Here is a 22,410-nt window from a genome sequence, read left to right on the forward strand (position 1 = left end):
ATCTTTTTAACCCCAAGTGGAGGCCACTACAAGCGTCTCCTTCACACAAGCAGACGTAAATTGGGACAGGTATTTTGGCTGAATGTTGACTAGATTCAAGGAACGCCACGGGACACTGAAAATCAAATGGAAAGGTTAACAAAATTCTGACAATTACCAATACGAAAAGAAACCACACGAGAGTTAAAAATCATAACGCAGAGCACCAGAATGGGCCTTGTTTGCTATCCGCATTTATTTCACAATTAAAATGGCATTAATATTAACTACAGTGACTGATCTGTAAAACAAAGAAAAGTAGAAAAGAGTAAAAGAACAGCAAAGTTGTTATCCTAAAAATGAGAGCCTTTCCGTGTGGGTGCAAGGGCTGTGGAGCAGAGGCTCCCTGTCTTTAACGGCAGCCATGCAATCCCAAGTGCCCCTCCATTGCACAGGTCACGGATTAATGGATCCCCGGTCTGAGCCTAAATGAAGAAAGTGACAAAAAGGCAAGGAAAGCAAAGGAGTTTCACATCCGGTCACGGTGACGGTGACAATTTACATCATTCATAGAGAAAGCGGCCTTTCATGACAGTAACCTCAACTGTAACTGTACTGCCTGTTTGTAACGCACCCCCATTGTCCAGTGTTTTCAAATTAATTGTACACTTTGTAGTTATGAAGTTTGTTCCTTTTCTGTTTTTTTTTTTTGTTTGTGTTCCTTTAAGCTTCAATAAAACCAGTGACACGGTTTTTCCTCATTTTGCACCCACTCCTCCTAACTGGTCTAATTTTATAGCCCTTCACCAGACCCCTTCTGCTAAACGTCCGAGCTCTGAAGAGGCCGAGGCCAAACTGAAGAGAGCACAGCGGCTCATCTGCATTGTGGTGTGTGGATTTATACAAAAATGTACATTTACAGTTGAAACGGGGAAGAAGGAGACATCAACTAGCAATAACAGTAAAGGAACTGAAGGCTCAAACCAGTCAAGAAAGATGATAAAAAAAGACAGGAAAACAGAAGTCTGGCAATGGACGGCTGGCCACAGCGTGTCAAGTCTATTGATCTGAGTCTGCACAGCCGCGTAGCTTTGAGCCACTGGCATCTCCAGTGAACATTTACTTCCAAACCCCAGAGCTCCATACACCACAACTAGGAGGCTCGAGTTGATGTCAATTCTGGGGGCTTCCAAACTCCAATCCCATCCAAACAATCCTGCTGCTCAGTCCGCTGCATGTCACTCGTCAAATATGGCTCAATAAGTTCAGAGTTTCTTTGCTTTCTTAATTGAGGAAGAGCTGGAAGCCGATTCTCTCCGTTTCCTCTAAAATAAGAGAAACAAAAAAAAAAAAAAAAAGTAAGGCACTGCTATTCAAATGTCAACAAATAAAGCCTTAAGAAAACATTGTAGTATTTTTAATTTGTTGATCTTTCTTCCCTATGAATTTGGCATAACAAGTGAAAACCGTCCACCCTCTCCATCCTCCTGCAGAATCAGAGAGGACCAAAGCCTCTCCAGCGCACACATACTGGGCAGATTTACTTTTACTGATTACCCAAATGCACACATTTTTGGAATAATGCCTGGATGGAGATTCCTGGATATAGCAACACATGCATCACCACCGTCTATGTATTACTTGACCTGCGCCAGACCGTCGTGTGGAGATCTGCACTCCACGCTCCCTCCAGGTCTCTCTGGGCTTTCCAAAAATGTCCACGTCAGGTGACTCTCCATCATCCCAGTGTGGGCACTGCCAAGCACTGGCACCCTATGCAAGGTCGTTTCCGTCCTTCCTTGTGCCTAATGCTGCTGGGATTGGCTGTCCACAGCCTTGAGAATGTCGGCTTTAGCCATCACAGCGTCCAGGAACTGATCACAGGTAATGTGAAGACATCTGCAGTGATTCTTTGCTTTTACTTCATTTTTTCACAAAATCACTAATTTGTAAAATAACAAGGCCATTCAAGAAAGAATGACATGACCTGCTGCACCCTAAATTAGTAGAGACCACTTTACAATGGACCAGGTTTGGAACATTGAGGATACAGGAGACTTACCATTCGTTAGATTTAAATTTATTTCGCACATTTACCTGACACAGCTTTTTAATTCATTCAATTTGCAAGAGTTTCTGCAGAAAGAACAGCATTATACATTTTAGTATTTAAGTAAAATCATCACTGCATTTGATTTTTTAAAAAGTTTATGCAATTCACCTGACACTAGTAATGCGTTTTGTTACTGGGGGGTGGTAAGGTGTCGCAGGCTCAGACCTCAACACGCACGCCTTTGATTTGACCCTCGTCTACGCACAGCGTGTGCAGCACGGGTCTGCTCAAAGGTGTCCTAATGCTCACGTAAGCTGCTGGCTACCCCACCTGTCTGAAGTTTTTAAGTTTGTACCTACTTGGGTTTTACCTGGTATTCAAGTTCGCCATTACTCACACAACACCCCAAGGTAAACAAGCCCACAATGTTTAACAAATGTCGACGTGACCCTTTGGGCCCACCGGGCACTCACACTTGACAGCTAATCCACCATTGCCTTTTCCTGAGCACATATTATGTGCTGCTCTCACTAAATACAGAAAAAGCAAACATCATTTGTGCGTAACAGCAAACTCATACCAATAGAAATGCAGATTAACAACAGAAGCTTGGGGGGGAAAATAAGAAAGTGGTCTCGAGTCTGGGAACTCAGAAAAACAATAAGCAAAATGTCTGGAGACCGACTTGGAGGAAGACTGAATGTCACGACGTGACTCATCAGAAGCGGGCTGTAAACTGGCCAAACAGGACTTTGGAAGTGAAATCTTTGTATAACAGAACAGTCAGAACAGAGAGACCCCATCAGATAAAGAGACCCAGTTGTGGAATTAAATGAAATTCAGGAAGTTAACACAAACTACTTGATCCTGGGGGGCAGTGTGTGGAGATTCTTAGGTTAAATGAACTAAATTATGCAACATGCTTCCCAAATCAAACCGTAAAAGCAGCCCCTTCCAGAATGCCATGCTGCTGCATGATCAGTACGTGCCGGGCACAGATGCAGACGTATTACAGCACTACAAAGTGTTTAAAAAAAAAAAAAAAGAATGATCCTGCATATTTTCACTTTTAATTTCTTCATTTTGTCGACACGAGGGATTCACCACATGCTTGGCAAAAGACAACAGTCATTGGTAATAAGCGTCACACATCATCACAGACCTCTAATAGGAGGTAAAGGTAACAGATTCTTTTTTTTCCCCATCATGTCCAAAAAATAATAAAAAAATATATATACATTTTATTTACACATACCATGAGCAAAAATGTACCTCTCTTTCACACACACACACACAGCCGTCTAGCCCCACTGCCAGAAGTGAAGGTCCCTCACAATTTCTTGCTACCTGCTGCTGTAAAAAGCACCGACTTGAGCTCTCACTTCTTGCCAAGAGGGGGGATCGAGACGCATTTTGAAGCAATCTTCCCAGGTAGACGTAAAATGGCCACAACTGTGAATGCGCTTGACCTTTCTCTCTCTGGACTAATCTAATTGTGTCCTCTTTGTGTAATCAGCCAGTAAAGGTCACAGCGGTATTTAACATGGGAACCCTTTAGCTATGGAATTTGCCTTGCAGTAAATTACCTTTATTATGTTTCATTCACGTATGCCACCCCAGTAAAGACTCGTGCTTTAACTCTTTGGATTGAGGTAAGGACTCCAGGAGGGTGAATTTGGCTTTAATTCGGCTCAGTGGTCCAGCCTCAGCATTAGCAGCTCAAAGCAGACAAAAAAAGAAGCAGAGGTTGGGGCAGGGGGGCTGCACATCCAAAATGGAAAGACCAAGGCTTTTTCAGCAGAACGTTCTGCTCTCGAAAATCCACTCCCACATCAATTCAGACTTGAAGCATCGCAACATCAAAATGAACAGAGAAAACACAAAACCTGACAGGAGCAAGGTGATTTGGTGTATCGATGACATTGCAAAGCTTTGCAAGAGAGGTGAGAAAGCAGAATCAAAAGCTAACAGAATGATGAAAAGCAGGATGGGAGAAGCACGGGCTCATGTGACATGCAATGAGAAGGGAGACTGTGCAGCCCCTAAATTAGGAATCGAGAGTGAAGCACAAAGCGTCACACATGCGGCTTTTTGAGAATATTGTACCGCTAAGTGTGAAATAATCAAATAAGCAGCTCAGTATGACTCTCCGCTCAGCACACCTTCATGACCTTCATCACTTCTGCATGCTAACAAACCTGTAAAGGCCTGGCAGGCACAGCTAAGCCACCTGCCAACTTACACACCTAACCACCCACATGGCCACGCTACATTAATCTCAGTGGAATGGCACACAATACTAAAACCTGGTTTAAGGTTTTAAGGTTTAATCCATGGTTTCTGACCTACAATCAAGTTTTAGTGTCCCCCCACACAACAGCTGGAACCTACAGCTAGGAGGTAGTTATCTCCTTAATAAAAATCACCATATGTGTGTCAATACAACATTCTATTATGCATCATTTTACCAATGAGAATCAATCAATAAAACAAAATAACCACAAATGATATAACCACTTAGTTCTGGCATTCGTCAGCAGTGTGTTCTGCTCTTACTCTGTTCAGTGCTTGTATGGATTTGGTATTGGGCAGGGTCATGGGGTCCAGCAGCTGTGGGGCATCAGTTGGGGAAGAAAAATTCTCTGATCTTGACTTTGCCGATGATGCCGTGATCTTCATGAAGTCAATGGAGGCTATGATCTGATCGGGGCTCTCAAGAGACTCAGTGAGGAGTCTGAGTGTCTGGGCTTGCAAGTGTCCTGGATGAACACCAAGATCCAGGCCTTAATGACCTCCTGGGCACAGCCATCGGTAGAGAGAGAGTGTCGAACTTGTTGAGAGGTTTACTTACCTTGGACTTGGGAGAGCATGGGGGGGTCATGAGGTCCCTGGAAAGGGGTGTATGGCGCTCCCAATATCTCTACAAAAGGACCATGGTCCAAGTCTTTAGAGTACTGGTGCTTCCTGTTTTCCTATATGGTTGCGAGACATGGACACTACCTAGTGACCTAAGACGAAGACTGGACTCATTTGGTACTGTGTCTCATCAGAGAATCCTTGGGTACCACTGGTTTGACTTTGTGTCGCTCATGGAGTCCCAAATGAGGCACATTACCTGAATTGTGAGGGAGCGTCAGTTACGGCACTATGGCCATGTTGCACGATTCCCCGAGGGTGATCCAGCTCGCAGGGTCCTCAAGTGGCTGGACCAGGCCAAGGAGACGCCCACGTAACACCTGGCTGCAGCAGATAGAGGGTCATTTCCGGAGGGTGGGACTGGACCCCATGTCTGACTGAGGGGTTGCCAGCTGGGATCCCAAGCTGTTTCATCGTGTTGTGGATGCGGTAACGTGCTGTACCAGTGCATGCTCCCCAACCTGACCTGACCTGAAAATGAAAAAAATTTGCGAGCAGACATTCACCTTTCTGGTGTTTCCGGCCTCCCATGATGTCTTCACTATTCAGCTGTAGTGAATGTTGAAGTACAGGAGGAAAATGTGCCAAAGAAACACAAAATTTGGCAAAATAAAACTTCTCAACTGTTCAAACATCCAAACGTTTGCTCCACATATTTCGTAAGGCTTTGTTGAAATCAAATGATTAGTTTTAGAGATGTCTGCTCCACCAAAACACTGCAAACTACTTTATGATGATCTGGAGATCCTCCCCATTCAGTAACCCCTAAAATTGAAATTGTTTTGATTATGATGCTTCTCTTTCTTCAGCGGTGGGCTGGCACCCTGCCCAAGGTTTGTTTCCTGCCTTGCGCCCTGTGTTGGCTGGGATTGGCTCCAGCAGACCCCCGTGACCCTACAGTTAGGATATAGCAGGTTGGATAATGGATGGATGGGTGGATGTGTTCTCTTTCTTGCTGATGATTCGAAATGCTAAGTTACGAGACAATGACTGATCAGATCCTCACATTAATATTATTGTTGACATTTTAAGGTTCATTTTCAGGTAATTCAAGTCCCCCCTTACTGTATCACTCACACTTTTTGGTCCTGATGTTACAAAGCTGAGCAGGCTTCCCTTCAAGTCACACACACCTGCTTTATAAAAATGTGGGCATATGAACAAGTACCACCATATGAATGCCATGCCGTGTCTTAGAAACATAACAGAGATTAATTTTTATGACCCAAGTCTGCAGCCAATACCAGTCCCTAGTACCAGCCCCTGTCACTGTCACTGTCACGGCTCGTGACGCATGTTCTAGTGACTTCTGTGTGCTCCAGGAGTTGTAAAAGCACACAAAAGATTGAAAGGCCATTCCTTTGACTGTGAACCCAGATGTGATTAAGGCCATTAATGCAGACGAGTGTAACAAAGATGTCTGCACAATTTTTTATGAATTTGTTGCGAGTTCTTGTTCTGTTCAACATTATCAAAGGTTCTGTTTATGTGTGAGGAACTAATGTTGAATGTGTTGTACTATAAAACCAGGATGCGGGTGTCCTCAGAGCAGGTAACAAGCCGTACTAAACTGAAGTAATGAAGGGAAAACATCTTGTTAGGGTTTGTCTTGATGACTGATGTCATTATTGATCTAGCTGCATTCATTTTGATGTATTCAGTTGTTATTTGAGTAAAAATGAATTATAACTATGTGTTTAGGCTAAAAATTCAACTTAAAAAGAGCTTTTCAACAACAGGTTAGCACTGCAAGTGGCGGAAGGCGTGTATTGGCGACCATGTGTTTAGTGCCGTGCCTCCATTTTCGCAGCTTTCTGTGGCTGTCACCCCACTTGATGTAGATTAGATTTTAAAGTAGAGGCAGGCCAAAACTGTTTTTACACCTATTTTTAAAAAAATACTAAATTAACTTAAGTTAGGCCCATTCATAATTAAGCATTACACTTGAAGCCTAAGTAAGTTGGAGGCAGCTCTGCTAAAGATACCCATCAGCCTGCTGCACAGGAGAACTCAAATTGGGGCTAACTGGCATCTGGAACAGCAACAGCGGCAAACCAACAAGCTGTATGATTAAATTAAACTTGGAAAACAGGTAAGCTGTAGAGTCACCCACTTTCTACAACTAACTTCTTCATATTTCACTCCAATTCTGTTTTTAATTGCAAACTAATTTTTAGCAAAAACGTTTTGCCAAAAGTGAAATGTAAATGCTGGTATTTGTGGCCATACTGTAAACTGACGTCCAGCCAGTCTCCAATTTCAATTTCCCTTTACGTTTTGCAAATGGCCAGCACCATCACACATCTTCACAGTTGCCTGTGTCAGGGTACAAACCCCACCACAAGAACACCCCCTTTTATATTAAATCTGCGTCAGTAGCACTGGCCAGAGATCTCCATGAATCTGAAATGGTAAAAGCAGTTCAAACATGGATGCACTGATTTTCATTTTGGGTGCTACTGAAAAAAATGTCCTCTAAGCAGAGACACAATACATAACTATAATGAAAGTGTTTCTCATATTTTGTTTAAAAAGCTGTACAAGCAATTGCAAGTGTGAAACGGTCAGACGTACTTACACTAATAGTGCGAGTCCAGAAGAACCTGGCTCAACGGCTTTCCCTAAACATCATGGGATTTTTCACTGTCCAGCATCACAATGTACTATAAACGTTGAGTGGAAATCTTTCTTAAAGAATAAAAAGATCTTCTAAAGAGTAGAGGCATTCTTACAAAACAGTCCACGAGAATTTTTAATCCACTTACAGAGTTAGGTGTTAGAGGGGCTCCCACTACATCAATGATGTGCTCCTTTCCTTCTCCTTTTGAGTCATCAGGCCCGAGCCCCATCTGTCCTTCAGGTCCAAGCCCCTCGCCAGCAGCTGCAGAAGCCCCACCTGCCTTCAGGAGGGCCTCGTATCTGTGCCGTAGCATCTGCTGCTCATACTCGCAGTTGGCATGTGCCTGTTTCAGCTCATATACCAAAACCAGGTCACTGCGCAATTCATTGAACATTTGCACAATCTCCTCAGTTGGCATCGGGTTCAGATCTGCAGCAAAAAAATAAGAAAAAACAAAAAAAACACGTTAAAATAAAGCATTTCGTCTGCACTCTTGACAGCAGCCTAACGTGCTGTGGGTGGGTTGGCCAAAACCACTTGTAAATTATTCAAGTTCTATTTTTCAATACAGTGTGACTAATCAATTGATTGTAATTTCTACACTCAGTGGGTCTTTTGCTCTTTTCACCTCTTTGTGTTTCTATTCTCTCTTCCTCTGGAGTTTGCTCTCAGAAATTGATTTGCCTTTGAGCCAGCAGCAGGGGATTTGTTAGGCAGCTGCTCCTCTTTAAGTTAGGGTGTAGCCCCCGAGATCTAGTTACGTACGGGGTGCGCCGCATTTTTTTTTTTTTTGGATATATCGATTATTTGTTATTGTTGGTTTAATAACCAATGTGTGCGCTCACACACACGCCCCCAATCAAACACACACATACGCCAGAACGCGGAAACAAACGCATACACCCGCCAGCACAAATGGGCGCGCAAATACTCACACGCACATAAGCACGTGCACGCACACCCGCCAGCCCGCACGCACGCAAACACACACCCGCCAGCCCGCACGAATGGGCGCGCAAATATACACACACGCGCGCACGTGCACGCACACATGCACAAACACACACCCCCGCCAGCCCGTACGCACGCACGCACCCAGACACACGCAGGTATGTATTTGGTATTTATCGGCTGTCAGTCCATTTCGTTACAACACAATGGCTTATTACCATAAAGTGAGGAATTTACTTGTCTTCTGAACCACAGAGTGCAGTCTAAATAAATGATAATTTAGCCAAATAACCGTAAACACAAACTTTTGCCTTTCCCAGCTCCGAGTCACCGGAGAGTTTTCGAGTTAAGGAAGTTATTTCAGGTAAAGAAGTTCTACTCGCTAATCGTGGCACCAGAGACTGCAAGGTTTCAAGGTGATTAGGAAGTGCAAGTAAGACTTTGACTGTTACTCTGTATACATGACAATACTGTCCCTATAATATTTATTCTTACGAACAACTAAGAATTATAAGGACTATAAAACTATTCCATGTTAATAATTACAGGATGTCACTGAATATGGTTAAATTAAGCACAGCATCTAAACAGAAAACATGCATCTTCAGATGCAGCAATGGGAATATGTAGAAATAAATGCATAATGAACGTTACATGTCCATGGAAAGTATAAGTTGCACTATTTATTGATTTTCTCTCACACATTTTAAAATATGCTCTGAATTAAGCACTGCCAATCAATCACAAATACTGTATGAAAAGATGAGCACTTGCTGTTGTTTGCAGAACAATTTCTTAAACAAAAAGCTATAATATTTCACAGAAAATAAACTTGTTGAAAGCTGCCTGCCAGCAGGGAAGTGGAGGGTGGGGGGTGGAATGACTATCCTGTGGTGCGCAGTGACAATTACAGATCTTCAGCTCATGGAGTTTAAGGCAAATCAAAGCAGAACCCTCTTGACATAAATCTGATTTCTAGAAATGTAGTCTCCTTCGCTGCAGCTCATTCTCTGCCTCTCTGCAAGTCAGTTTTGCATTTGTGCTGATTTTAATTGATGGCGTACATGTGCTAGACCCCTGTGGGGCTACTACTATGATGATGATCTTTTTTGTCTCAAGAATAAAAACATTTAGAAACAAAGCAGCGGCACACTTCTTTATCTCCTATCCCCTGCAGGAGAAGGCACAGAGGAAGCAAGCAATGAACAAAAACAGAAGGAACGAGTATCAAAGGCACTGCGGCCAGCCTTTTCTTGTGAAATAAAGCCAGCCAATATGGAGCCACAGTTACACTTGAAGACATTTTTGGAGACGTAGTTCAGACGAGCGCACCATTTCCTTATCAGTTATACGGGCACACATTTCCACCGATCTCACCAAAAACACTGGCAAGGTGGCTAAAGCAAATCATACATGGTCCTTCTTTTATCATAATTCTTTGTTATTTGTGAAGTAAAATCCCCCTTCTCTTTCTTTGAATTTCCCACTGTGGCTGTAGGTTTTTGCTAATTATTCTGAAAAAACACAGTAGTTAAAGAATTACATTTATAAGAAATTAGGATATACCTGTATTTTTGCCATAGCTTTAAAACACTTAACTTTCATTTGCTGCCTTCCTGTTAACTGACCTCTCTTTGTCTGCTAAGTTAATGTCCTAATAGTGACAATTAATGCTAAGCAGAGGTGACACCTGGGAAAACAACTCTGAAGGCTGAAAAGCTGCAGCTACTTCAGTATCAGGCCTACGAGCGTGGCCTTTATTAAGTAACGGTGTAAATATCATCTGAAAAAGCAAAAGAAAATCATGACAATGGTGACAGCCTTCCAAAGCAAGACAACAAGCAGTATTCACATGTGTCACACACACAGAAAGGCCTGCTGCATTCCCATTAACACCCAGCAAGCAGCCAGTTCTGCAATTCCTGAACGAACACCAACACAGAAACTGGGCGTAACAGTCTGCTTAAGGAAAAGTAGAACTTGGCTGGGATGAAAACCCCCAGGACTGGGTTATACCAAAGTGACCCCGCACAGTGTTTTTCTGATCAGTCTAAATAGCAGTTATTGCTTTCAAAGAAATAGTCTTCTGCGTCTGTAGCCTGTTCTTAAGGGCATGCCGGAGTAACAGTTCTGATTTGTTTCTGTTTCTACTGAATACAAAGTGCACTCAAATTATTTCTAATAAAGACAAGAACACACTTTATTCGTTCATTTAAAAAGAAAAAGAATTTTTAGAACCACAGGTTTGGTGAAGATGCAAAGAACAGGATGAAGCAAACGATTCCAGTAAAAAATCTGCTGACATTACAGGAATACTCCAATACTCATAGCACAGCCCACCCTGGAAGCATCAGATACGAGGCAGAGACCCTGAATAGGACACGGGTGGGCGCCTCGGGGAATACTGGCGACAGACAGCTCTGCTAACCTGAACCTGTGCGCAGTCAGAGAACAACTGACAGAGCCTCGACCCTGGAGCTGCGATGGCAGTGGCGCTGGCGACTACACTTGCTCATTCATTCTTTTAATGGATCACACAGGAACAGGTCCCACCGGGGCCTACGGGAGAATATTTTTAGAAGACCTTGTTTTGTCAAATAAAGTATTCAAAGGTCACACCAAACCGAGTAAAATGTGGGATGCAAATCAGTACAAAGGCTAAAAGAGAATCACAATGGGAAGGAAGTCTAATAAATGTTTTATTAATTTATGAAAATCAAGAAATGCTGCAATTACCTGCACCAATCCGACTGTAAATGGCACCTCAGTTTTAATTTATAACACTACTAGATACCACTCTCGAACAGTGAAGTTTAAGGAAGATAAAAACAAATTTTTCAACTAAAACCTTTCGCAGTGAGTTATACAAGTGCAAGCTGCCAATCATTAAACTAATTTTGAGTACACAGTTAAGATCAATATACAGTATGCATCTATTCAGTAGCAACCATTACAGAGGAAAGGGAAACAAGATAAACTGAAATAAAAATAAAAAATAAAAAAAAAAAAACATTGGGCCAATATACTTGAAATGTTGCGTTACAAAGTAAAATGCAAAAAAGCTTTTATAGCTTTAAAAAGATTTGCCCACATCACATAGAGATTACAGTCTAAATTACATTTTCGCTTTCTTTAGCCTTTTGTAAAAATTATTTTCCTCCTAACATTTTGTAATGAGACACTCACAGCAAGCAATGGCAGAAGAAGATGATTTAGTGTGATGGGCAGAGTGAAGCTTCATTAGCAGGAATTACCTATTGTCTACTAAAGCAATCTTACAGCGCACACTACACTGGAGATCAGTGGTGTCAATGATACAGGTAGCAAATTACTAGGAGGCCAGGGTTAAGTGAAGTGTGCTGCGTAATGTATTACCTTTAAATAGCAGCCTTGGTCATAACATTTGAAGTATTTTTCTCTCTGTTTATATACTTTACTTGGATAGAACCTCCATGTTTAATTCATGCTTTCATGTTTAATTCAATCCAGAAATTAGTTTTAGTCCATTAATTAGCAATGGTGGTTCTTCAGAATAGAATTTGCATAGCAGGGGTCACATATTTTTCCAGTTTTCTGCCACACAGACCCAAGTAATTCGCTCTCTGTCATTCACTGCAGGCTAGCAGTCCTCCAGTGAAGAGTTTTCTACATCTATTGTGAATTAATAAGAGGATGACACCGCAGTGAAGAGTATCAACTTATCAATTTTGGAGCTCGCTAAAGTATAGCTGGTCATTTGGAATTACTGCGTCCAGTTAAACTGGTACGTGAGGGTAAAGTGAGGCACATTACAAGAAATACTTCATGCCAGAGGTTATTGTATTTTCACACCCTTCCTTCTCAAATTATATTTCCCTCTTAGTGCCCATAACATGTAATGCCATCATGACCAGGTTTTAATTAAACACTGGACAGTTCGTAACCCAGTTCCATTTATTTCAGTAATCTCCTTAGTTGTTGTCTTTGCTTATGCAGACCAATAATTTGTTCCTTATGTAACGCAGTAATACCTTCTTCACATGACTGTTTAAGAAATGAGATGATACACACTGCTTCAGTTAAAGAAATTATTGAAATCGCTGTAATAATGGTGATCTAATCCTTGGCTCTTAAGTATTTGCTTATTTAAATGCAGACATTTTCTTTTTGGCCAGGTAGCACATAAGCACAATTAACAGCATGCTAACAGTGGGCCAGCTGCTTTAACTGGTTCTTTGCCTTTCCAGAACTCACTTTCTCTCCATGTATTTGAGGGAGTTGAGAAACAAGCATGGACCTCTCCTGAAACAAACAACTATTCTTATTTTTACTGTGAACATTCACTGATTTTCTCCAAAGGTAACAGATGACATAACTTTGAACCCTGTTCAACAATACTACTCTAAGAAATGGAAGATAAACCCTACTATTTTATATTTTTTGAAAAGTGCTTTTCACTGGGTTCTGGGTTTGAGAATTTTGATAATGATTTCCGTAACCTAACGGTCTCAAACATGCTTAATCCATTCAGGGTCATGGAGGGCCATAACGTATGTATCCCAGTAGCTTCAGGAGCAAGATGGAAGTCAGTTCCAGCCTGGAAAACAATGAATCACAGAGACGACTCACACACACCCACATTCACCAAAGGCCCATTTAGCATTGCCTATTAACCTATCCTTGTGGGTGAACAACCCGAATAACACAAGGACAAACACCAGGTAGGGGATGTGAGCAAACTACCAAGACAAGAAGCTGAAGCACAAACCCTGACAACCTATAAAAAATATCTGGAGGAGTTTGTGGGGCGTCTTAGCTATTAGCTAAACACATGAACCGGTTGGATGGAATGGTGTCCTGTTGGTCAAATTTCAGAAGAAGGCTGTGTCAGGAAGAGCCCATCTCTTTAGTTGTCTATGAATTGCCAGGAATTTAGGAGAAGGCGTGGTGTCATCAGTGTTTTGCTACAAAAACTAACACGATGTGGCAAGTTGCCATTAAAGTTACACCATCTTGGATGGGACATTTTACACAATGAATAAAGGTCAAACAGCTTTCCATTCCTCAACTGCACAGCAGACAACAAAACATTTCATATCATAATTTCCACATTTGCATGGGGATGCTTGTGGGGGTGCTATCAGTTTCTGATGATGGGTAAAGCACTTTAAAGATTGGAACACAGACACTAGCCAGTGGTTATCTGTTAACTACAGGTGGCATACAATGCCAGGGCTGGAAAGGAGTTGGATCTTGAGATAGAATCATGGAGTTCATCTCTGAGATTCAACCCGCAACAATCAGAGAAATGACAAGAGAGAAGGGAACAAAGGAAATTCAGTTATCGCATGTTGTTTGTGTAATCTATCGTTGCCATTTTCTTGCAGTGAACCAAGAACACTTTCAAGTTTGAAACCCACAAAATGTCTAGTTACAATACTTTGCATATTTTTAGTAATTCTAATATGCTTATTATCTTGTTTTTCTTACAATTCTTGTATATTATGCACATACCACAATTGTTTTTCCTCACACAAGGTCATGGAGGGGTGCAGCCTTTCATGGTAGTGATAGGCTGCAGTGGTCAAGTTAACTGGAGTAGATGAAATTATTAATTTATCATATATACTGAAAAAGAAACATTTTTGGGAGACCAATACAAGTTACAGCTTATATACTTTCAACTAAAAGCCCAATTTGTTTTGCCCGACGCTGCAGTTTCCCGAACACTTGAAAGCTTGTTAGGTGCACCTTCACCCAACAATGAGTGGCTGATGAGGTTACCGTCAAAAATTCAAAGCTTAATTCACAGGAAGACAAAGGCCACATGTGGCTGCATTCTGTAATGCCTTGAATGGCACCTGAAGTAGGGCAGAGGGCCATTGGTATACTGCTGGCAAACACTATTGCTGGGCACTATGCACAAGGCTACTCAAGCGTGTTGCACTTCAGCAGACTGGCAGGACAGATGACCATCTAAGATCATGTCTGCCTCTCGTTACCAAACCGGAGCAGGATCAACACATCAGGCCCATCCGCAATATCAGTTCAGATGTGTAACATGTAGAGCTGTGGCAGGACAGTTAGGGACAGGCTCCATGCTCCTGGAGTAAGAGCAAAGCAACCAAAGGCCCTCTGCTTACACATATCCAGCTGGTGTAGGCTGAACAGAGTGTGTTATAAGGCTTTCTTATGTGACGCAACGCAACCTGACCCTACAGAAGGACACATGCTGCCTTGGCCTGCCTTCTCCTCTAACCTTAACTCCGTAGAGCACCTCTAGGACATTGTGGATGTCGATTCAAAACAGAGTTTAAAATAGAGAGGAGAGTTAACTAACATAAACAGATTAATGTACTATGTTCTAGATCAGGGGATCTGCAAAGTCAGACCTGGTGGGCCATAGTGGTTGGAGGTTTTTGTTCCAACCCAGTTCATTAATGAAGTCAATTATTGCTGTTGAAGCACCTACTGCTGAAGCAACACTTTTAATACACCATTTTAGTTGTTTTGCTTGTTAAAATTCCCCACCTTCAATTTCTTATTTTAGACTTAAGTAGATGCATTCTTCATTTTTTATGGCTCTTTATTAGCAATAAGACACAGAAGACAGTGAGAACTAGCAGTTCTCCATCTAACTTGTCTCCATTTACACCTGTAAGTATACATTGTGAACTACCTGGTTTAATAAAGTACTTGGAAGTAAACAGAAGAGGAAAAAAGAGGAAAGAACTGAGAATTACTAAACATCTTTAGGCTTCAAATAGTTAGGATGTTATACTTTGAAAAAAACTAAATTTACAATATAAGAATGACCTTAACATGGCAGAATGAAAACACTAATAAACCAAAATTAAGTATGATCTGCTATTGGCAAGGACTGGTTTCTAATTAAGCAACTGGGCTGAAACAAAACTCTGCAGCCACTACGGCCCTCCAGGACTGACTTTGCAGAGAATGAAATGAGCAGGTCTCTCTCCCTTTAGACGTGCAACATGAAGGGCAAAGGGCACAAACTGGGAAAGTTCAAAATAGCTGTCCTTTCCTCAATAAAAATCATTAACGGCATCTGAAACCTATCTATCTATTTGATGCCAAGGACTGAGAAAATATCATTAAAGACATTTACAAAGATGAGGTGATCAATAAAATAACTAAGCTGCTCTTGAATACACCATCAGAAATAAAAATAGGAAAAATAAACAGTGTTACGTTGTATTAAAGTGTCCTACGCTCTATCAATTCACCAATTTTCAATTTCGCATGGCCCATTTCAGCATTTTTGATGCCAGAGATTAACTATCACTGAATGTTTAATAAAATGAAGTGAATACCAAAAAAAATTCTGGGTCTTAATAAACCAACACAGATTTACTCTCAGAAATACACTGTACAGGAACTAATCCAGATCACAGATTCTCTGTAGTCCATTTAGGGGCCGCACTAAAATTTTGACTTAAATGTGTTTAAAAGGAATATGTAAAAAAAATTCTCTGTTCTCCTCTTAATTTTAAACATTGTGTACTGGCTTATCAATACAAGTTATATGACTGGGCACAAGCACTGTAGTTTTTCAGGAGAAAAAAACTTGAATTTAAATGACTGAGTTCACTCATCTGTTCAAATTCCAGCATTCTTCACATTGAAGGTTTTCTAAAAATCATTCTCACTTTGTGCTACAGGAGTGACTCAGTGTGGAGTAAGTGTGAAATCACGCTATGATTCAGTTAATGAGCGGCAGGATTTTAGCAACTGCAGTCTTTAAATCTGATGTCCCCTCCATGGCACTGGCACTGCCTTTAGGGATGGACAGTATGTGATCCCCCCAAAAAAATTTTTTACCCCATTTAAATAATTTCACATATAATGCTGAGCATTAAACCTCCTGCATACAATAAACAAGTCAGAAAATGAGACCCAATTAAACATTTGTGTGCCTTTTTTCATATGCACGCCTTTTGTGAATATTATTCAGTTTAACATTTCCATGTTACCCCCTTACTGATGTAGATGATGTAAGTACAGCTATTAAATTACTTTTTGGTGCCACCTCTTTATGAGGGGACCCCCAAACCTTCCCTAGCCTGTAGTCAACACCACCAGCTAATCCTTTTCTAGGGGAAACGTTAAGGTTTGTGGTGTGAATGGGAGTGAGCCTCTTAACGTGTGCCAGGTTTTTGTGCTTTGGTGAGGTTTGGGAGGCCTGGCTCGGCCCAAAGAGTTTTTGCTTTGTGAGAATTTGTTCCCAGGTCAACTCTATTTAATGAGACGTGATGTAAAGACTATGAAATCAGGCACCTTTTGCTCAAGGATTTTTTTTCCCAGCTTGATTAAGCAAAAAGGTGTTTAATCATGGCCAGGAGAAAAAAAAAGTAATATGATACTGCAATCTCCCAGACGCAATGATATTTTAATAAAAATAACCTTTACAGAATGAAAGGAAAATACGTACATATGAAATCATTGTTAAGGATAATTAACAAACACTGAAGGACAACACATATATGAAAAACATTTTCATTTGCATAACCCATTTAAAGTAAAAAATGCACATTTTTCACCAGTTTCACTGTTTTAGCTTTAATGCCCATAAACCTCTTTGTTAAATTAGAGAAGAAATTGTGTGGCACTGGGGAGCCAACTTCTTAGTTCCCTAAAAGATGACAGACTCATTGATCTATCGGAGATGAGAGCAAGCTCCCCTGTGCCAGCAGTCTACAAGAAATCACAACACTAATTATGATGTACAGAGCTCCAGCATTTCTCTATTTTCAATATAACCTCTTTCAATTAAACAACAAAAGAAACATGTTGCCTCACTCACACAGAATGACATCATGGGTGAAAATTCAAAGGCTTGACCTGCTCTTTGTAACGCACCCAACTGATAGCCTAGTATGTTATACAACACACAGGAATGGTAAAGGAGAAAAGGTCCCAGATTTCCACAACAAAGAGAAAGGGCCCGTCTGTCTCTCAGTCTTTTCCACTCTCTCCCTCTGTGTCTATACTCACCAACTCCCTGTTCTGTTAGAATCTGTTCAATGGCTTTAATCTTCTTCTGTCCCACAGAGCTTGGCAGTTTCATCTACAGCACACAAGAACAAAACAAAAATCGTTATTAGATAGACAGATAGACATACACAAGATTCATTCTGTCACCATGAATGCCTTGTCTGCTCAACCTGGGGGAACTTACTGTGCAATTTCCAGACTGTGCTTGACAGCTGTACTTACTTGGTGTACATATGTACAAAGAATTGGATAATGCTGGGAAAAATCAAGCTTTTGAAAAGTGCAAAAAGTAATTTACATAACTTAATTTTTGGTGCAAAAAATGCACCCAATTAAAACAATGAGTTTATAGGACACACGTCAGAGTTTCTGAACCTTTATTTCAAATAAATGTCACACACACGCACTTTATATATAATGTCACTTACTAAAATACAAAGATATAGAAAAGAGACTGAAATTAATGCAACGCGCAACCTAAGCCTTTGGCATACAAAGCCATACAGCTGCTTACAACAATATTCTGAAAATGGCAAGTGGGGCACTTTTCTAACTGCTGCTTATAGTTCTTGACCGCTGATCACTTATCCAACCCATTCTTTGGTTTATCTTGGTGGTCTTTTAATAAACAGAAGTGCCCGTTACACTCATTTTACTGCTTTACTGCTGAGCTGCCGTTCTTCTCTCCATCATAATCTACAGTCAGTTCAGCCCTCATCACTTATTACTTACACAATTGCCATGCGATCAATGAATGTCAGATGAAAACAAGCAAAAGCTACACTCATTGACAGAATAATTCATAATTACTGAAATGACAAGAGCAATCTATTAATAAATTGTAATTATTTTGCTGCTAGTTTTAAGCAACTGCAACATATTTCTACCAATCTGCAGGAAAACTTCAGAAGGTCAGAGTGTGAAGCACCCTAAAGAACCCTAATTTACAACAGTAAGTTTTCTTGGGGGATTTTCAAAAATCATTTTCAGGCATTGTTGCTGTAAAACATGCTTATGGCCTTCTTAGGTTTCTAGACAAACTTTAAAATGAATTAGGCAAAAAAAAAAAAAACTCAGCCAAAAAAAAATATGAAACTGTGAATGGTAGGACTGGTACAGCGGCTAGCCCTGCTGCCTCACGCGTCCACAGCCCAGGGTTCAAATCCAGGCCTAGGCATATTTTGTTTTCTCCAGGTTACTAAAGATGTGCATGCTGGGTGAACTGGCGGTTGGGTGGCCACTGTAAGTAAGTGTGGGCATATATGTGAATAAGCCCCACACAGTAATGGAGCCCCATCCAGGGGTAGATCCTGCTATGCAGTCATTGCTGCCAGGAGAGGCTCCAGCTCCTTCTACTCTTAAAAATAACAAACAGGGACAAGTACACTGAATAAAAAAGTACAACATTGGTAAGCAAAGAAAAAAAAATGACAAAACATTACAAAATGGTAAAAGCTATAAGTAGGTCTATGATAATGAAATACTGTAATTTCTATATAAAATACTTTTGAATATTAAATATTTGCTTCATTTGAAAATGTGTCATAAACACAAGAAAAATAAGTGGCTAAGATGTATGCCTTTGTATTCAGACATACATATCATGAAAATGCAGATGATTTTTGGCTAAATACATTATTTAAACACTAATCTTATATGCATGTAAAAAGCAATACACAGAGAAATAGTAAACCAAAAAGTGAAAAGTATATGTAAATTAATTCAATAAAAGAAAAAAAGCCTTAAAATAAGTAGAATGTCAAGAAAATGGTGAAGGAAAAAATACTTAAGTTATCAAAGTTAATTCCTATGTAATGCACTTCTGAGACGAGGTTGTCACTACAGCGACACATCTAAATCTGTTTAGTTAGTGGAGTCAAGCTAACGGATTATCAGCCATATTTGAGTAATAGACTCCTCATTTAGCTTTAATGCATTTTGCATAGAGAGCAATCTCCTCTCATCAGTCTTTAAGATAAATCGGCTTCCATGGCTAAATTTTAAAGATATTAGTCTGGCGGCAGCTGCATAAATCATAACATTTTACTAATGAGAGTAAAGTAAAATACACTCTGGCTTCTTAAGCATCCTGCAATTATTCCGATTTTCTTTTGTTTTTAAAGCAAAGGCCAGATCATTTTACACCTCTTTAAATGTGCTGGATATGTAATTATTGGAATGTAATTAAGCCTTTCAGCTGTCGTCTCCCCCTCTCTTGCTCTTTTTTCCCACTTTCAAGATGCTGTTTTAAAGTCTAAATAAGAAATGCACATAGACTCCTAAGGCTTAGTATATCCTACAGCCTGGTTCCAACCTCCAGATGCCCTTGTAATAACTAACATATTTTCATATATTCTGTAATTGTATATTTAATGTACAGCTTCCTGCCAAATGAACTTAAAACTGAAAATTAACACTTTGATCAGGCTAATAGAAATTCAACACACCCTATCAAAATCCTTACCTTTTGTCAGATTAAACTCTGGACATAATACTACATTAAACAAAACTATTGGAGACCTAAACATCAGAGTGAAAATAACATTTAAAAAAAATCTGATCAATTATTAAAATGTGATAAGTGAAAAACCTGGTTTAAGTGATCAGGAAATAAAGTGACAATTATCAACTTGCTCAGGTACAACCAATCACCTTCCAGATCACAAACCATCTGACATCAACTGCAGTGGTCCTGATTCCTTCACAATGAATCTGCCTACGCCTTGAAGAGTCCACTGCTAGCCATAATGTGTCAACGCAAAGAATCCACCATGCAGCTTCATCTGCCCATCTAAGGACTGTTCAGAGCATCATTAAGATGTGGGAAGCATACGGCACCACTAACACCTTGCAGGATACGGCTCTCCCTCCAAACTTGATGACTAAGCCAGAAGGATACTGTTAAGAGAGGCGACCATGAGACCAAATGTCAACTCTGAAAGACTTGCAAGTGATTACAGCAGAAACCGGGCAGGATGTGCCTGTCACGATAATCTCAGAAGCTTTGCACAAAGCTGGCCTTTACGACAGAGTTGTAAAGGAGCCTCCTCTGAAAAAGTACCACACTGAGTCTCATTTCTGTGTTCCAAAAAAAGGCATTTGAAAGATTCTGATCCTATGTGGCAAAAAGGCTATATGGCCAGATGGAGAGCAACACTGAACTATTTGGACTGTGTAGAGTGAAAACCAAAAACACAGCACACCACTCAAAACACAACATACTTCCTCTGAAACATTATTTTGTGAGAGCGTTTTTGATTAGTAGGTACTGGCTGATTGGTCAGGATTGAGGAGAAAATGGATGCTGCCAATTACACTCAAATTCTGGAGGAAAACCAGCGGTGCACAGGCAGACAGACAATTCACTTTCCAACACAAAATACACCTCCAAAAAAACAATGCAATGCTTAAGGACAAGAATGGGGTCGTCCTTGAGTGGCCAAGTCGGAGATTTGACTTAAATCTGATAGAAAATGAGCAAATATTCCCTAGAAAAAACTGACAAACGCGGCTCTATGAGGTATTAAATCAGTAAACTGGTTATGTTTCCAAGCCTGCTATTCTATTTTTACATTTTTGGGGATTTTGAGAAATGCTGCTTTTTTCATTACTGCTTTGTTATTAAACAAAATGTGTAAATAAACCTGAAAAAAGATATTTTTAATGAGCTTTGATGTCTGGCTTGAAGACAAAAAAGTGGAGAGAGAACCAGCAACCTTCTGATTTAAAACCCAACCCTTTACACACTACAACACAACGTCAACATACAGAGCACTGCAGAAGTACTTTCATATTTTATTCTTATATTCTTAATATAATATATATAAGTTGATCTACAAAACAGTGTCAATCATGCCAAATCAAAACAAACAAACTGAACATATTTGCCAAGAAGAAAAAAATCTAAATTGTACGATTAAAAAAGTACTCCTGCCTGTTGGAATAAGGAGGCTACATTTGCTCAGGTGCAGCGCATTCCTTTACCAATTCCCACTGCACCTGTACAGAGGACCAGGATCAGATCGAGTAACGGCAACCATCCTCACATCCCACAGTGTACTTGAGGAAGAATCTTTGCTGAAGAGAGACCTAAACCCACTGAAATCCAGCTGATGTACTGTGATAGTTTGAGCTTACTGTCATGTATGTGCAGAGTGCAATGACATTCCTACACTACAAAAGAGCTTCATTTATCAGCAAAAGTTTCAAAAATGACCTGCTTCTTGCCAACAAAAATCAATCCTAATATATTGAGACATTCTCTTTCATACTATTAATAATAATATAATAAAATTAATAAGTATAATAAATAATATTTTACAACTCATTTTCAAGACCAGAAAAAGTACAAACTAGGAGTGAAGCCCAAAAGGTTAATTAGTTTCAATGCAAATGATAAAATTACAAGATTTTAAACTATTAAAATATCTTATGAGAAAAATAGTGCCAGCTCTCTGAATATGGAGTATATGGAGCTCACAGGAAGGCAATGGGCTCCATTTAATATTACATACAAACAGTCTGGGGAATCAACAATTGCCCTCTAAGTGTTCTAATGAGCCCATGTGTCAAAACCAGTGAACTTATCTTTTAGAACCTAATTAAAATTAATTGGATATTAAAGTCTATAGATAGAGTGCTGCTTATTTATTCACATTTTTTTGTTGCATGCATGGATTCCTCTATAAACCACACATAATTTGTAGATATATAAACTTCTTAAGTATAGAATAGCTTTGATTAATAATATTATTAACCAATCATATGTTTCTTTCTCAGAATCATTTGGTTTTTTATTTATACATTTTTGTAAAATGTCTGAAGCACATAGGCCATGGCAATGGAAAAACGCTCTACATAAAAATGAACTGCACCATATTTTTCATTAATGTTACTC

The 22,410-nt window shown here is 40.1% G+C and overlaps 1 protein-coding gene across 2 annotated transcripts in view; it reads right to left on the bottom strand.

The window, feature by feature from the left end:
• Positions 1-215: 215 nt before the first annotated feature.
• dmap1 (DNA methyltransferase 1 associated protein 1) overlaps positions 216-22,410 on the bottom strand; it is a 90,619-nt gene continuing 68,424 nt past the window's right edge. For both annotated transcript variants that reach the window (XM_039735912.1, XM_039735911.1), the window contains exons 9-11: positions 17,514-17,586; positions 7,714-7,997; positions 216-1,304 (exon numbers count right to left, since the gene is read on the bottom strand). In XM_039735912.1, coding sequence (XP_039591846.1) covers positions 1,245-1,304; positions 7,714-7,997; positions 17,514-17,586 — 417 coding nt within the window. In that variant the 3' untranslated portion in view covers positions 216-1,244. The remainder of the gene's footprint in view (positions 1,305-7,713; positions 7,998-17,513; positions 17,587-22,410) is intronic.

The sequence above is a fragment of the Polypterus senegalus genome, chromosome 14 (genome assembly GCF_016835505.1).
Source record: "Polypterus senegalus isolate Bchr_013 chromosome 14, ASM1683550v1, whole genome shotgun sequence".
Lineage (NCBI taxonomy): Eukaryota > Metazoa > Chordata > Cladistia > Polypteriformes > Polypteridae > Polypterus > Polypterus senegalus.